The 16,508-nt window shown below is 38.3% G+C and overlaps 2 protein-coding genes across 2 annotated transcripts; both read left to right on the top strand.

Moving 5' to 3' along the window:
- Positions 1-3,250: 3,250 nt before the first annotated feature.
- Positions 3,251-4,548, top strand: LOC132839924 (serine/threonine-protein kinase pim-1-like). Its single transcript, XM_060861137.1, has 4 exons — positions 3,251-3,317; positions 3,633-3,757; positions 4,071-4,121; positions 4,248-4,548. The coding sequence occupies exons 1-4, from the start codon at positions 3,251-3,253 to the stop codon at positions 4,485-4,487; spliced, it is 483 nt and encodes a 160-aa protein (XP_060717120.1). The 3' UTR covers positions 4,488-4,548.
- On the top strand, positions 4,529-12,175 carry LOC132839923 (uncharacterized). Its single transcript, XM_060861136.1, has 8 exons — positions 4,529-4,853; positions 8,168-8,569; positions 9,539-9,606; positions 9,824-10,054; positions 11,089-11,236; positions 11,334-11,510; positions 11,629-11,738; positions 11,989-12,175. The coding sequence occupies exons 1-8, from the start codon at positions 4,529-4,531 to the stop codon at positions 12,142-12,144; spliced, it is 1,617 nt and encodes a 538-aa protein (XP_060717119.1). The 3' UTR covers positions 12,145-12,175.
- Positions 12,176-16,508: the final 4,333 nt, after the last annotated feature.

Raw genomic sequence — 16,508 nt, 5'->3', positions numbered from 1 at the left:
ATAGCCAATCAGAAAATAGCACTATCTGGGTAAGATTTAACGCAACAATCAATGAAAAAAAAAAACATATTCATTAGAGCAGGGCCGGCCCTGCGCATAGGCAGAATAGGCAAATGCTAAGGGCGCCGCCCACCACTAGGGGCGCCCGTGCGCCCAAATTATTATTTTTATTAATATATATATTTATTAATATATATATATATGTATATATTTTATTACCTGAGAAGTATTTTATTTATATATATATATATTATATATATTTTATTGCTGTAAGAAAGGCAAGGAAAGCAAGGTCTCCGTAATATAGTTTTTTTAATATAGTTTGTGTGTGTTTCCAAAATATTTTCAAAATAAAGAAAAACAGGACAAAGCTGTGCAGTTTGTTTCTGTGTAAGTTTATGAACAAAATGATCGGAACACAATTGTCTGTGATTCCAGGGGCACCAGGTGAAATCTTGCCTAGGGCAGCAAATTGGCCAGGGCCGGCCCTGCATTAGAGAGGGTATTTTCGATGGTCGGTTTGAACAAAACCTCAACACGAAACAGCTTGTCTCTGGACGGGACATTGTCCTCAATCATGACCCTAACTGAGCCGAACTGTTTTATATGGGAGCAACATTACAAATGATAAAGGAGTCCAAAAAGGCAACAAACACTTACAATAAACAACACCAGTCATAATCTCTCTCTATCTCTCTCTCTCTCTCTCTCTCTCTCACACACACACACACACACACACACACACACACGCACACACACACAAACACACATACACAAATTAATAAATGGAAGTTGAACAAATACTTTGTATGAGATGTCACGCTTGCTTGTCTTCAAAACTTGAGAGCCCTGTATAATACTATACTATTTAACACTGTATCTGATGTATAGGTTTTCTTGCATGCACAGGTTTACTTCTTTTACTTGCACTGCTGTGTCAACTTTAATGTATTATTTGTAGCAAAATAATATACTAGTAATTATATCTGTCAAGTAATTTGTCAAATATTTATTAAATATTGAAATTCTTTGTTTTACATCAATGTAAGTTTTTCTTTGCACAGACCACGTTAATGTGTGCGCATGCGAGCTAAAATTCACTGATTCCTTGTAATTGATTGCCATCTAGTGGTTGTAACTGACATTGCAACCCATAAAGTACTGTACATTATTTACTTAGATGGATGTAATAACTATTTTAGCTTGTTTTCCATTGTTGATTTAACTCGTATAGTCTTTTTTTAATAGTTTTTTTTTCTTTATTTTTTTTAATCTTTTTTTGGTGTATTTAATTATTGTTAAATTTCTATAGAAGTGTTCCAGTGTTGTCAAGGAAGGATTGTTTTCTTCATTTTTATGAAGTATGAAGATTTTTCTTATCTACAGTCTTTTGTGAAGCATTTCAGGTGCAGTATATGGAGGGGTTCGTCTGTTAGATGGCACTGAGGTAATATGGATATACACAGTGTATATAAGATTTTAGAAATATTAAACTTTTTTTTATTCAATGAATTAATGTCTTTTTGCTTGCCAAGTATTAATTTTTGACATGAATGACATGAAATTAAATAAATAAATACCTCTGCACTTGCATCTGTGCCGACCTCCTTAACATGACCAGTATTATATGAATTACACCTTGCAGTAAAAACATTTTTAAATTGATTTTTGAATGTCAACAGATTGCCATAAAAGTTTCCCAGGTGGACCCTTTTTATTGTATAAATCTCTGTATGTATCTTTGTTGTTTTTTTATGTTGTATTTATTGTTTTGTATTCATATTTGTCTTCTTTGTCTGCCACACTGATCTTGTTGTGACAGTAAAATGTGTATTGCTTGTTAGATTAAAAATGCTAGACACAGAACAGTATTTTATATTGCTTTTATCATGTGTCCACTGCTAAATTTCAAGTTTTTGTTTTGTTTCTTTTATCTCTGGGAGAAGGAGAGAGAGATAACCAGGTGGATGTTTTACTCTCACACTCTATATTTTCCCTTTTCTCCTCTAAGCTTCTGCAAGAATGCCTGTATATACTGTAAACAGCCTGTGAAGTCCTTTAATGTAGAGATTAATTTTTTGTGATTGTCTGATCTCTGTCTTATAGATAAACAAATTCCTGATCAATCATCACCTGAACAAATTCTTAACACATGTCAGGAATAAACTAATAAATGAATAACCTCTTGGTCAAATCTTTTATTTTTCAGACCAATTCAAAACACATTATAAAGCACATTGTAATACATTTAAAAGCCTATGTTCTCTATAGCGTTTATGGTTTTAAGCCCCGTACTAAAACTGTATGAGAGAAACCTAAAAATTGTGCTAAACATAAAATATTTTTCCACCTTGTCAACTAAAGTTATTATATATATATATATATATATATATATATATATATATATATATATAATATCAATCAAACGCAAGTGCATGTTTATTTAAACTTTTTGGTAAGAATTTACTGTGAATTATTGTTGTGAATCACTGCAACGTGCACTGTACTACAACCTGTCTCTAAAAGACAAAGAAGTATACAAAGGAAAAATTGACATCATTACTGAAAATTAGATCATTAAGCATCATAAATGATTAGTAACAGGCTATTATTGTAGGAGTTCAGGTGTGTTAAGTGTACGGTTGACTACACACACAAACACACACATGCTACTGGAGTGTGATATTATGTAAGTTACAAATCTCTTTTTGGACTGATTATTAATGTTATAGTTGTTTGTACAGTATTCATAAAAAGTCCACTGAATTAAGCAAAGTGACAAAGTGAAGCTAAAAGTTGATGATATTTACTTTTGAAGGTAAACAATAATGGGGTTAAGTTTACAGATTTTTCCTAATTTGTCCATTATATTTGAAGTGTTTTACTGATTCCCAGCATCTCATCGCAATACACAGATATGTAACAGTGTACAGGAGACACAGCAAGTGTTTTGATCCAACATGACCAAAGAGACTTGAAATAAAGAGACTTGTAAACTACAGTGTATTGAATCTTATAATGAAGATATCATGTCATTACACGGACAGAATAAAATGCGCTGAATTTAAATCAACACACTGACGCGGCTACGTACATGATTATATTTAAGTTGCTGTTATTGCTCGAATCACCTTGACAACACATTTAAAAAACACACTGACTGACTGTTTGCATTCCGTCTTGAAAAGCTTTTCGTCTTTTTACAAAAACTATTATTTGAAAGTCCTTTTCTCTAATACCAACGAAGAGAATGACATTTGAAGCACAGCGCGTGGAGACGCCAATTGTTCTGGAGATGGACAGCCCGAGCGCAGAGTGTAAGTAAGAGTACAGAGCAACTTACAGTATAAGACAGTAAAATTGATGCCGAGATCTTTAGGCTTAACTATTTTAAAACGGACCAGAGCCACATAAAATATCAAACAAAAGAGATTTATATACAGTACATGTTTAATAACACGTTAAATGCTTACACAAACCTCTATATTGTATTAAAGCTCTTCGGAAGGAAAGCCTTGTTAAGTATTAAAATACATTAACTCTATTAGGTAAATGCTTAGAGACACACAGGCCTTATAAATAAACACAGAAAGAAAAAGTCACTCATGGTATAATTGTTATTAACAACACAGGTGAGCACAGAGGATTTGAGTACTTGATGGAGGAGATCAAGTCAAGGTACTCAATAGGAAAGCTGCTGAGTGAAGGAGGTGAAGGTGCAGTATATGCAGGGGTTCGTCTGTCGGATGGCACCGAGGTAATATGGACATACACAGTGTGTGTATATAAGGTTTTAGGAATCTAAAACTTTTTTTTTCCAAGTTCCATGCAAAGTGAAGCTGGTTAATCATACAAATAATTCTTAATAGGAATAATGTATGATTATTTGATTCAATTAATTAATGTATTTTTGCTTGCCAAGTTTTAAAATTATGATTTGAATTAAATTAAATTAAATTAATTAAATAAACAAATAACTTGGCACTTGCATCTGCTCCGACCTCCATAACATGACAAGTATTATACCTTGTAGTAAACATTTTTTCTAATTGTTTTTTGAATGTCAACAGGTTGCCATAAAAGTTTCCCAGGTGGACCCTTACTTGGGAATGATAACCATCGTAAGTACATTCTGAGAAAAAGAGAAGCAATACTGTCCAAATAACAAGTGCTTGAAGCCTTAAAATCTCTTTTATCCAAATGTATTGACTCCAAACCCATGGTAACTGTGTCTCTTCTAATTTTAGCCTGGAGAGACCACTCCCATTCCCACTGAGGTCAGACTGATGAAGATGGTCTCCCAGCCAGTCCGTTGCCCGAAAATCCTGGAGCTGCTGGAATGGTTTGTGGTCCAGAACAACCTGGTGCTTATATTAGAAAAACCAAGCCCCTGCATGGACCTCCTGGACTTTTGTGAACTCCAAGGAGGTAAGCTGCCTGAACTCCTGGCGAGGGACATCATGGTCCAGGTGGTTCAGGTGAGGTGAGGGCTGCGGTGGAGGAGGAAAGGTCCAGCAAAGCAGTAGGAATGGCACGTCAGGGTGCCTGGACTAGATGGGAACAAGCTGTGGAGAGGAAGATCACCTGGGCTGACCTTTGGCGGGCAGAGCCACACCGCATCAAGTTCCTGGTGCAGGCAGTCTATGACGTTCCTCCCCAGTCCATCCAACCTGTACACCTGGGGTCTGGTCGATACACCGCTTTTGTAGACTTTTTTTCTGTGGAATCAGAAGTCTGCAGAATATTGTTTCTCCTTCTGTGGAGGAAGAGGGCTGAAGAGCTGGAGCTGCTACTTTTGTGGAAACAGGAGATAACAGAATGTGACCTGCACAGACTGTGGCATGAAAACATCAGTATTTATAAAATCTTTTTTTTTTTTTATGTTTTTATGACATTTTTTTTTCCAATTGTTTTAAGTCTTTTGCTGCCTTCTTGTACAGTTTACCTTTATTAAATAGATTTATTCTCACTAAGAACTGCAGCATGAAAATATCAAAATTTATAAAAACAACAAAATCTGGAAATACTTTTGTAGCTTTCAACTCTGCCTCAGACCCGAATTGAAGGATGGGTTCCCTTTTGAGCCTGGTTCCTCTCAAGTTTTCTTTTTCATATAAAGGGACTTGCAACAGTCACCCGATGGCTTGCTCAAAAGGGCTCTAAATTTAGGACAAAAAAGAAAGAAAAATAACAAGAAAACACTGACAAAAAAATAGACACATATGTAGATATGTAAGGAGATAGATATGTATATAGATAGTTAAGTAGATAGCTAGATATAAAGATCAATCAAAAATTAAACAAACTCTGGAATCCAGCGTTTTATTTCAGTGATGAGTCTTAGATTTGTCTCTACTCACCCTTTAATGAGATTAGCACACATTGTCTTTTAATGTCCAAGAGCAGTAATGCAGTGTGTGCCAGGCTGGAAGCTGCATGACTTTTAAGGATTTTGGACAATTATGCCTTTTAAACAATCTTACACTCCATATCCACCTGTATGTTAGTCCATGTAATAATCCCCTAATGATCTAATGATCTCACGCTCCAGAATAAAAAAAGAAAAATCAGAATCACAAGGAGAACTTTTGCAGGAGTAAAAAAAAAACTCTCAAATTCTAAATTATTGACAAATTTGTCGCAGTTTTTAACTTGTGCCTGCACTGCATCATGTAGACCTCTGTGTAGATGAGTATGATGAACCATTGTGAGAGGCCTATCTGGGTAAGATTTACCCTATCTGGGTAAGATTTAACGCAACAACCAATGGAGAAAAAAAAACATATTCATTAGAGAGGGTATTTTCGATGGTCGGTTTGAACAAAACCTCAACACGAAACAGCTTGTCTCTGGATGGGACATTGTCCTCAATCATGACCATGGGCATAAATTTCATTAAACAGTAGGGGGGGGGCAATAAATATAAAATTTCATATGAGATATTTTTGAAGGGGGACACAAATAATACAGTCAAATTGTACTTACTGTATAAAGATATGTCCCCACAGTGAAAAACTTTGCTTTTATCATTATTATTGTAGCATGGAGACCACTGAGAAAGTTTTTCTCAGGGTCAATGACAAAGCAGATTTTTCTTCAAAACTACTTATTGAATTGTTTGTGTTGTTTACAGTTAAGCCTTCAACATACAATAAAATATAAACATGACTGTTATTGTGAAAAATATATATAAAATAAGTAATGTTTTGTACCAAAATCATTAATTAAATAATCAATTTACACTAACTGCTCTATGTATAAAAACAACAAAAGGCTTTGGCGTGTTAGTTACAGTGCACTATGCTACAAGCTATTGTAAACAAGCTAACGTTAACTAGATAAGTAATATTTTAATCGCTAATATAGCAGATTCATGGAAAATGACATCGGTAATCAGCATTTTTGCCGCAACTAATTTATGAATGAGTCTGCATCAACTACATTAAAGAGAATCGCTTTATTTAAAATGAATAAAATCCCGACTTAATGGAGTTCAACATTAACTGATCCGCAGACACACACCTGACTCGTGTGTGCAGAGTAGGTGAGATGAACTGGGAAAGCAGGCAGTGGGTCAAACCACTGTGAGGAAGGGGAGGGGGGGAACTCAACTGTTTATAAATGCATTTTTTTTCTACTTACACAATTATTTAGGTATACATACATATGTTTATCACAGTAGAGAGTGCGATATTTTTTAAATAATTTTTTGGGGGCGACAATCCTCGGATGGGGGACATGTCTCCTCCGTCCGCCCCGGGATTTACGCCCATGATCATGACAATAAAATGTCTGGGCTTGAGCCGAACTGTTTTATATGGGAGCAACATTACAAATGATAAAGGAGTCCAAAAAGGCAAGAAACACTTACAATAAACAACAGCAGTCATAATCTCTCTCTCTCTCTCTCTCTCTCTCTCTCTCTCTCACACACACACACACACACACACACACAAACACACACACACAAATTAATAAATGGAAGTTGAACAAATACTTTGTATGAGATGTCACGCTTGCTTGTCTTCAAAACTTGAGAGCCCTGTATAATACTATACTATTTAACACTGTATCTGATGTATAGGTTTTCTTTCATGCACAGGTTTACTTCTTTTACTTGCACTGCTGTGTCAACTTTAATGTATTATTTGTAGCAAAATAATATACTAGTAATTATATCTGTCAAGTAATTTGTCAAATATTTATTAAATATTGAAATTCTTTGTTTTACATCAATGTAAGTTTTTCTTTGCACAGACCACGTTAATGTGTGCGCATGCGAGCTAAAATTCACGGATTCCTTGTTATTGATTGCCATCTAGTGGTTGTAACTGACATTGCAACCCATAAAGTACTGTACATTATTTACTTACATGGATGTAATAACTATTTTAGCGTGTTTTCCATTGTTGATTTAACTCGTAGGGGAGACCGGGTATAGTTGTAACACGGGGAGAGTTGTAACACTACCAATTCCACGAATCAGGGATAAGAAAGGAGTCATGTGACAGTTTCAGTCTCATCAGGCTTCCTTATCGATCCCACATGGAGGTTTTCCAGTCTGTGTTGCTATGCTATCTCTCCTGAAGCTACAGCAGAAAATCGAATTCTGAGGTAAGAAAGTAAAAAAAATAACAAGATAATATTTTGTTTAGTACTTCTACCGTTGTAGATAATGTTGTATGAGTTATATCATGTCAAACTGTAGTTTCTCTAGTAAAGAATCGTGTATCAACCTCCTGCCAATTTCAAAGCACCATGCTAATACAGCTAGCTAAACAATGGGTGACAGTGGTGGGGTAGGTAGGTTGTAACACGTGTTTTAAAAGTGTTACAACCATCCCCTTATATACAACTAAGCACATTTTTGTGATTTTAATCATTTTACAGAATGCCTAGAACTTGGGTTAGAAAAACAGATCGTGGAGTCGATGCCAGTCTTTTAAAAAGAGCAGCAGAGGAAGTTAGGAAAGGAAAGTCTGTTAGGGCAGTGGCAAAATCCCATGGAATCTGTCATGTAACCTTGAACAGATATTGACAGAAATATAAAGAACTGAAAGACCAGGGATCGAGGGACCTTCCTCGTGTAGGAAAGAAAGAAAGGTGTTGTTCCTGCTTGATAAGCACTCTTCCCACATCTCTGTGAGAGCTGTGGATTTTTGCGAAGGCCATGGAATTGTACTACTTACGTTCCCACCACACTGCAGCCATAAACTCCAACCACTTGATCGTAGTGTGTTTGGTCCGTTTAAAAGGATGGAGAATTCGGCGAGCGATGACTGGATGAGTGGAAATCCAGGTAAAACTATGAGTATTTACGACATTCCAGGAATTGTGAGGATCGCCCTGCCTACAGCCGCAACACAGAAAAACATACAGGCCGGCTTCCAGTGTACAGGCATGGGGCCATACAATTGTAAAGTTTTTCAGGACTGTGACTTTGCGCCTTCTCAAGTCACAGATCGTCCTGATCCATCTGGGGCTCTTCAACAGAACTCCTCTCCAGCTCACCTGCCGCCCGGCTCCTCTCCTAATTACCTGCCGCCCGGCTCCTCTCCAGCTCACCTAGGTCAGTCGTTCAGTCCATCACTCATTAGGCCATTTCCAAAAGCAGGCCCAAGGAAAGAGACAGGTAGGGGTAGGAAGAAGAGGTGCTCGGAAATCCTCACTGATACACCAGTGAAGCTGGCATTGGAAGAGGAGGAGCGTTGAAAAGGGAAAAACATCAGAAAAAAAATCTTGGGGAGTGAGGAAAGCAAAAACAAGAAGGTAAAAAAAATGGTGAAGGCTGATAACTCCTCTTCAGAAGAGGAAGATTTCTGTGTCGTCTGCATGGAACCATTCAGAAATTCAAGATCCAAAGAAGTGTGGGTCAAGTGTGTTTTATGTAGCTTTTGGGCCCACCAGGCATGCACTCCAGGCCTGACCAATTTTATTTGTCACCATTGTGACTCTGATTAACAATGCATTTAATTTGTTTGTTCTTGTCACCATTGTGACTGATAAAGAATGCATTTCATTTGTTCATTCTGTGGAGTGGGGGTAAATATGTTTATGTTAATTTGCTCTCACTCACACACACACACACACACACCCATATGAATGTGCACGTACAGACATGCACACACAAACATACACGTGTGCATGCACAAAAACACACAATATGCTCATACACTCCCCATATTCACACATATTTTATTGTTGCAGCCATTCATTTAAAATAAAACTGTTGTTGTGGCTTATCACTTGGAGTACCCTTAGTTTTTGTGCATTTTGTCTACCTGTTACAACTTACCCCAGTATGTGTTACAACCTACCCCAGTAGTGGGATAGGTTGAAACAAAGGACCACCTTGTATTTGTCATCATCTCACAAAGTCTGTGACATAGTTGAATAAATTAAAATTGTTGCCATTTGTAGTAGACAAATGTGGGTACTTTGCCTAAAAGTTTCAGACGTGTAGCCTAAAAAAAAAAGGTAGTTTTAGGTGCTGAAGAAAAAAGTGTTACAACCATACCCGGTCTCCCCTATTCAATAGGAAAGCTGCTGGGTGAAGGAGGTGAAGGTGCAGTATATGCAGGGGTTCGTCTTTCGGATGGCACCGAGGTAATATGGACATACACAGTGTGTGTATATAAGATTTTAGGAATCTAAAACTTTTTTTTTCCAAGTTCCATGACAGTTCCAAGTTCCAAGTAATATGACAAGTATTATACCTTGTAGTATAATTATATAATATAGTAAGTGCTTGAAGCCTTAAAATCTCTTTTATCCAAATGTATTGACTCCAAACCCATGGTAACTGTGTCTCTTCTAATTTTAGCCTGGAGAGACCACTCCCATTCCCACTGAGGTCGGACTGATGAAGATGGTCTCCCAGCCAGTCCGTTGCCCGAAAATCCTGGAGCTGCTGGAATGGTTTGTGGTCCAGAACAACCTGGTGCTTATATTAGAAAAACCAAACCCCTGCATGGACCTCCTGGACTTTTGTGAACTCCACGGAGGTAAGCTGCCTGAACTCCTGGCGAGGGACATCATGGTCCAGGTGGTTCAGGTGAGGTGAGGGCTGCGGTGGAGGAGGAAAGGTCCAGCAAAGCAGTCTGAATGGTACGTCAGGGTGCCTGGACTAGATGGGAACAAGCTGTGGAGAGGAACATCACCTGGGCTGACCTTTGGCGGGCAGAGCCACACCGCATCAAGTTCCTGGTGCAGGCAGTCTATGACATCCTCCCTAGCCAATCCAACCTGTACACCTGGGGTCTGGTCCATACACCAGGATGTTTCTTGTGCCAGAGAAAGGGAACTATTGAGCATATCTTGTGCTGCTGCCCAAGAGCTTTGGGGGAAGGCCGGTATCGCTGGAGGCATGACCAGGTGCTCAAAACAATTGCAGAGAGCATCCAGGCTACTATCAACAACTGCTGGAGTCAAAGCACCCCAAGCAAACCATCAGCTTAATCAGGGCTGGAGAGAAACCACAAAGATCTGCCAGGGTAACATCAGGGCTTCTGAACACTGCACAGGATTGGCAGCTGAAAGTGGACTTGTGTAGAAAACTTAAGTTCCCTCAGCATGTCGTCAATACCACCTTGAGACCTGACATTGTCTTGGTATCTGAGGCAACAAAGACCCTGGTCATGTTGGAGCTCACTGTGCCATGGGAGGAACGAATGGAGGAAGCTTTTGAGCGGAAGAGGGTGAAATATAAAGGACTAGTCAACGACTGTCATGACCAAGGCTGGAAGGCAAGGTGCTTACCTGTGGAGGTGGGGTGCAGAGGCTTTGCAGGGCAGTCCCTCTACAGGGCCTACACTGCACTCGGCATCACGGGTGAGAGAAGAAGAAGGGCTATCTGTAATAACACAGAGGCTGCAGAGAAGGCTTCGAGGTGGCTCTGGATCAAAAGAGCAGATCCGTGGACAAATGCTGCTAGGGCACAAGCTAGGCTTGAGGCTTGATCAACCTCAGTTGGGTCACCTGAAGGAGGTTGTCTGATGTTTCGAAAGACCCAAAACACCCAATGAGATCAGGAACATCACTGATGATGTGCCCTAGTTTAGCATCAGTTGATGTATCATTACAAAAAAGGCAGCTTGTCATTGCTGTGCCAGAGGAGTGTTCCACAATGACATCAAACCAGAGAACATCCTCATCAACACAGAGACGCTTCAGGTGAAGCTCATTGATTTTGGAGCTGGGGACCTGCTGAAGGAAACGCCCTATACCTACTGCCCAGGTAAGTCCATAATAGATGTGATATAATGAAAGAAAATGCAGTGGAGAGTCACTTTTGAGACGGTGCTGATGTTTGTTGCTCGATCTTGTACCTTCAGGCACCAAACTGTACTTCCCACCAGAGTGGTGCCGAGAAAAACAGTACATGGGCCGTCCTACCACCATCTGGACACTGGGCATCCTCCTTTATCGGATGCTCTGTGGGAAATGGCCCTTTGAGACAACGGAGGAAATTATTGCTGGACAGCTGCACTTTCCTCCTGACTTGTCTAAAGGTAAGAAAGTGCAGAAACATCACATTTAGACCTGTAAAATAAGGTCTTTTGCATAGCATAATGACTTTACACATAACTATTTATTCCATCTCACTGTCATCTTCTATCTCACACACAGACTGCCAGAAGTTTATATTACGGTGTCTGGCACAAAAGCCTAAGTCTCGACCATCGTTCAAGCAACTGCTGAAGAACCGCTGGTTGAAGAGCGGCTCGAGGTCTACGCAGGTGAGCTGGCAAGAATATAATAAACATTTAATGTGTTAAAACATAATTTGACAAATTCTTTCCCTATTCCTTTAGATTACAATGATTCTACTTGATTATATTTAAGTCAATATTTAACTGACAACAGGATTGTGTAATTATATGATGAACAATTACAATTACAGGAAAATTATTGTCTAAGCAACTGCTTAGTATTTTCTGTTCTTGTGTATTTTAATGTTTAATCAAATTTTATTTCTTGGCTTTGCAGAGCATTCCCATCAATAGGAGCCTTGTTGCACGTCTTGCTCACAGAAAAAAGTACCATACAAGCGCTCCAAAACCAAGCTGCTTTTCTAGACTTTTTTTCTGTGGAATCAGAAGCCTGCAGAATATTGTTTCTCCTTCTGTGGAGGAAGAGGGCTGAAGAGCTGGAGCTGCTCCTTCTGTGGAGGAAGAGGGCTAAAGAGCTGGAGCTGCTCCATCTGTGGAGGCAGAGGGCTAAAGAGCTGGAGCTGCCCCTTCTGTGGAGGAAGAGGGCTAAAGAACTGGAGCTGCTCCTTCTGTGGAGGAAGAGGGCTAAAGAGCTGGAGCTGCTTCTTCTGTGGAGGCAGAGGGCTGTAGAGCTGGAGCTGCTCCATCTGTGGAGGCAGAGGGCTAAAGAGCTGGAGCTGCCCCTTCTGTGGATGCAGAGGGCTAAAGAGCTGGAGCTGCCCCTTCTGTGGCGGCAGAGGGCTAAAGAACTGGAGCTGCTCCTTCTGTGGAGGAAGAGGGCTAAAGAACTGGAGCTGCTCCTTCTGTGGAGGAAGAGGGCTAAAGAGCTGGAGTTGCTTCTTCTCTGGAGGCAGAGGGCTGAAAAGCTGGAGTTGCTCCTTTTGTGGAAACAGGAAATAACAGAATGTGACCTGTACAGACTGTGACATGAAAACATCAGTATTTATAAAATATTTTTTATGTTTTTATGACATATTTATTGTTTTTTTTTCCCAATTGTTTTGTCTTTTGCTGCCTTCTTGTACAGTTTACCTTTATTAAATAGATTTATTCTCACTAAGACTCTGACTGCAGCATGAAAATATCAAAATTTATAAAAAATAACAAAATCTGGAAATACTTTTGTAGCTTTCAACTCTGCCTCAGATCCGAATTGAAGGATGGGTTCCCTTTTGAGCCTGGTTCCTCTCAAGGTTTCTTTTTCATATAAAGGGACTTGCCATCAACCCGATGGCTTGCTCAAAAGGGCTCTAAATTTAGGACAAAAAAGAAAGAAAAATAGCAAGAAAACAGTGTTTGCCACACTGACAAAAAAATAGACACATATGTAGATATGTAGGGAGATAGATATGTATATAGATAGTTAAGTAGATAGCTAGATATAAAGATCAATAAAATTAATTAGACTCTGGAATCCAGCGTCTTATTTCAGTGATGAGTCTTAGATTTGTCTCTACTCACCCTTTAATGAGATTAGCACACATTGTCTTTTAATGTCCAAGAGCAGTAATGCAGTGTGTGCCAGGCTGGAAGTTGAATGGCTTTTAAGGATTTTAGACAATTATGCCTTTTTAAGAATCTTACACTCCATATCCACCTGTACGTTAGTCCATGTCATAATCCCCTAGCAAGAATATCCCTGACAGACAGGGATCAGCTTTCTCAGCTTTATTTGCTATAAAACAGTAGCCCAAATTGATGTTCAAGCCACACAAGATCAATTTGGGAGCAATTAAACTGTGTTCAGAGAGAGCTTCGTAAAACAATAAGCTTCACTGTCTCTAATCGTCCCTTATCTCCAGTGAAATACATTAACAGGAACAGACAGTGGCTCTACTTGTCCACAAGACTGAGTGTGGTGTGTGATGCTTGGGTAAAGATACTCAGATTTCAGATTACATTCACCATCATGTTTACATGATTAACATACTCACAATAAAATATGTTGATTGTGACAGATTCTGACTGACTTCTCTGGAGCAGAGACCACAGCCTAGCACTGTCTTTTAATTAGTGATGGTGAACCAGTGATGTGTACATTAAAGGTGAAATCTACAGTAGATGGGGGCCAGGGGCATCTTAAAGTTGCTATTAAGAAGTCAATTACAAAGCATATAATAGTAAGGGTAGAAGAGGGTACAGTATATGCTGAAGTATGTAAAGTGTATACACGGCCAGGAAAATGAGCAACACTCAGTTGGTATTGAGGCATTCTGTCTAGAGTTGGAAGTGCACCTAGAGAGGGTAGGCACTGCACCAAGTTGTTCAATATCTGCATAACGTTAAACCTTTCTCATGTTAAAAATAAACAATCTCTGGTTGCTACATGCTTTACTGACTGAAAAACAGATATTTTAATGCTGAACACATACAGTATATTGTTGCATATGTGGCACCCACAAAAGTTGTTGCACATTTGTTTATCTGTGTTTCTTTTTCTTAATTACTCTGGCAGTGATTTCCATATTTATTTAATTTGATCTAATGTTGTTGTGATTGTTTAACAAAAATGCGATTTTGTATTGTCACTGCGTGGGACCTCTATTTGGAAACTGAATATCGCTTCTCAAGAGATTTTAATGGGAAAACTCCCTGGGGAACTTGGTGAAGTGCACACGTGTTTTTCTCATCTCTTTCTTTCTCCAGTTATAACAGGTAAAATGTTTATGAATACACATACACCAATGGACAAAGTGAAGAAAACACACTATATGTATGTGGTATTTTAGGACTTCAGGAGGGGGCAAGACCAAGAATAACAAAACAAGGCAGGCTGCCTAAGAAAGTAAAACCTCCAAATAAACAGAGAGAAAAAAGAAAAATAAATAAACTTCCCTAACTCCCTTTCTAACCACAAAACAAGAGAAAAGTAAACAAAAATGTCACCCACCTACCTACAACCTCCAAACAAATAAAAAAAAAAAAAAAAAAAAAATAAGCGATACTTAAGGTAGCAAATTCATCTTAAGGTAGTAACGCTGTGCTACTACCATACCATCAGCAAAAGCACAAAAACAGAACAATCAGATGAAGGTAACTGCTAACATAAAAAAAGCATATTCGACAAGCATGATAACAGCTATCATGACGACCTGAGCAGGCCTCCAACACAAGCATTTTTTCCTTCTCTTTCTCTGGCCCAGTCTTCTTGGCTTTATACTGTACAGCCTCACTCATGCGTGGTAAGCCGGCACAGCTGGACAATCAATCAGTTACCTGTTAAATAGTAAGTAGGGGGAGTCAAAAAAAAGAAACGGGAAAAAAAGCACAAAAGCAAAAACACAATTCCAACACCGGATAACAGTACAAATACGTCCTTGAATGTAACAGCGTTAAACAGTTACTGTTAGATGTACTTCTATAATCTTACATAGGTGTGTCAAAGGTGATGTAAAGTAAAGGGCAGATTCAGCAGATCTCAGTGTACTTTAGCCCTCTTCTTTACTTTTTCTGTACACATGGATGTCTGAGGAACAAAAGCCTGAATGACCATCTGTCATAAAAGACTCGTGTTGCTGGTTTTATTACCAGATTTGCATGTTGCATTTAGGTATCCAGGATAATGAGATATTTGAACATGCTTCAGGACTTAATGCCTTATGAGTTGTTAGGAAAGGTGAGTGCAGTATTTTGGCTAATAATGTAGCAACTGGGTCAATGCAGGAAAAAATTTAATACTCATATTCAGTCTGTTTGAGGAGCAAAAAACAGAATGAATCCCTTCTAAATATGTTCAGACATGCACCTACAGTAGACAAAGACAGAGATAAGAAAAGCATTCACATCTTTAACATATTATGTAATGAATTAGTTGTGTTAACCTTGTTATTATCATTAATTATTAAGTTTAATTAGTTAAACGAATTAGTTCATTTTTGCAAAAATGAGAATGGGTTGAGTAAAGAATTATAATAAAAAATCTATCTATCTATCTGTCTGTCTGTCTGTCTGTCTGTCTGTCTGTCTGTCTGTCTATCTATCTATCTATCTATCTATCTATCTTTAGATTAGATTAAACTTTATTACACATCTACAAGTACAAGCCAACAAAATACATTTTGATTTCTCACCAGAATTGCAATAAGCAGAAAGTGCAAGATGTACAGTATTTATAGTATGAGTACAGTATTTACAGTATGAACAGGATAATATACAGATGAATATGTTATGGATATTCAGGTATGGATATACAAGATATACAAGGTGCTATAGACATTATATACACAGTGTTATATATTATATATTATATCTACAAATATACAGAATATATATTTATCTATCTATCTATTTTTATTTTTCTTTATTTTGGCTTTGCTCCAAAGAATGCACCTTTATTTTTAAGATTAAACTTCAGTTAGGATATTTTATAAGACATTATAAAGAACAAATTCCTGTTTAGAACAATGCCTCTGATTATGCACATACAGTTCACTCCAGACAGAGTACTGGTTATGTAGCTCTGGCCTGGTTTTGAGAGACCGGTGTGGAATTACAGAGCAGTTGCTCTGAACGTTTGTGTGTGAGACACTGTTCAGTTTCAGCTCATAGCTCAACAAGGGCTTTTTGTGCATGAGCTCTAACTAGCTGTTACATTAGAGATGTTATGCGGATTAAACCGTATTTCTGTGGCTCTTAAGAGTGACTAATTACTTCAGGGGTGTTTTAAGTATTGCCAAAGTATTTCTTTTTCGTTTCCTTTTTTTTTCTTTTTTTGTTGTTCAATCAGTACTTACAAAGATTCAACCAATGACTGAGACAGGCCACGTGTCCTAGTTTGGTCTGTATGATGTAAACAAA

The sequence above is a fragment of the Tachysurus vachellii genome, chromosome 25 (genome assembly GCF_030014155.1).
Source record: "Tachysurus vachellii isolate PV-2020 chromosome 25, HZAU_Pvac_v1, whole genome shotgun sequence".
Taxonomy (NCBI): domain Eukaryota; kingdom Metazoa; phylum Chordata; class Actinopteri; order Siluriformes; family Bagridae; genus Tachysurus; species Tachysurus vachellii.
Note: the sequence above shows the minus strand (reverse complement) of the source record. Positions and strands in the feature narration are given on the sequence as shown.

Excerpts from the sequence above, each read along its gene's own strand:
- LOC132839923 (XM_060861136.1), top strand. The coding sequence starts at position 4,529 with ATGGCACGTCAGGGTGCCTGGACTAGATGGGAACAAGCTGTGGAGAGG. Across the intron at positions 4,854-8,167 it reads ACTGTGGCATGAAAACATCA|GCCATGGAATTGTACTACTT; the intron begins GTATTTATAAAA and ends ATTTTTGCGAAG. Across the intron at positions 8,570-9,538 it reads CTCCTCTCCAGCTCACCTAG|GAAAGCTGCTGGGTGAAGGA; the intron begins GTCAGTCGTTCA and ends CCTATTCAATAG.
- LOC132839924 (XM_060861137.1), top strand. The coding sequence starts at position 3,251 with ATGACATTTGAAGCACAGCGCGTGGAGACGCCAATTGTTCTGGAGATG. Across the intron at positions 3,318-3,632 it reads GGACAGCCCGAGCGCAGAGT|GTGAGCACAGAGGATTTGAG; the intron begins GTAAGTAAGAGT and ends TTAACAACACAG. Across the intron at positions 4,122-4,247 it reads ACTTGGGAATGATAACCATC|CCTGGAGAGACCACTCCCAT; the intron begins GTAAGTACATTC and ends TTCTAATTTTAG.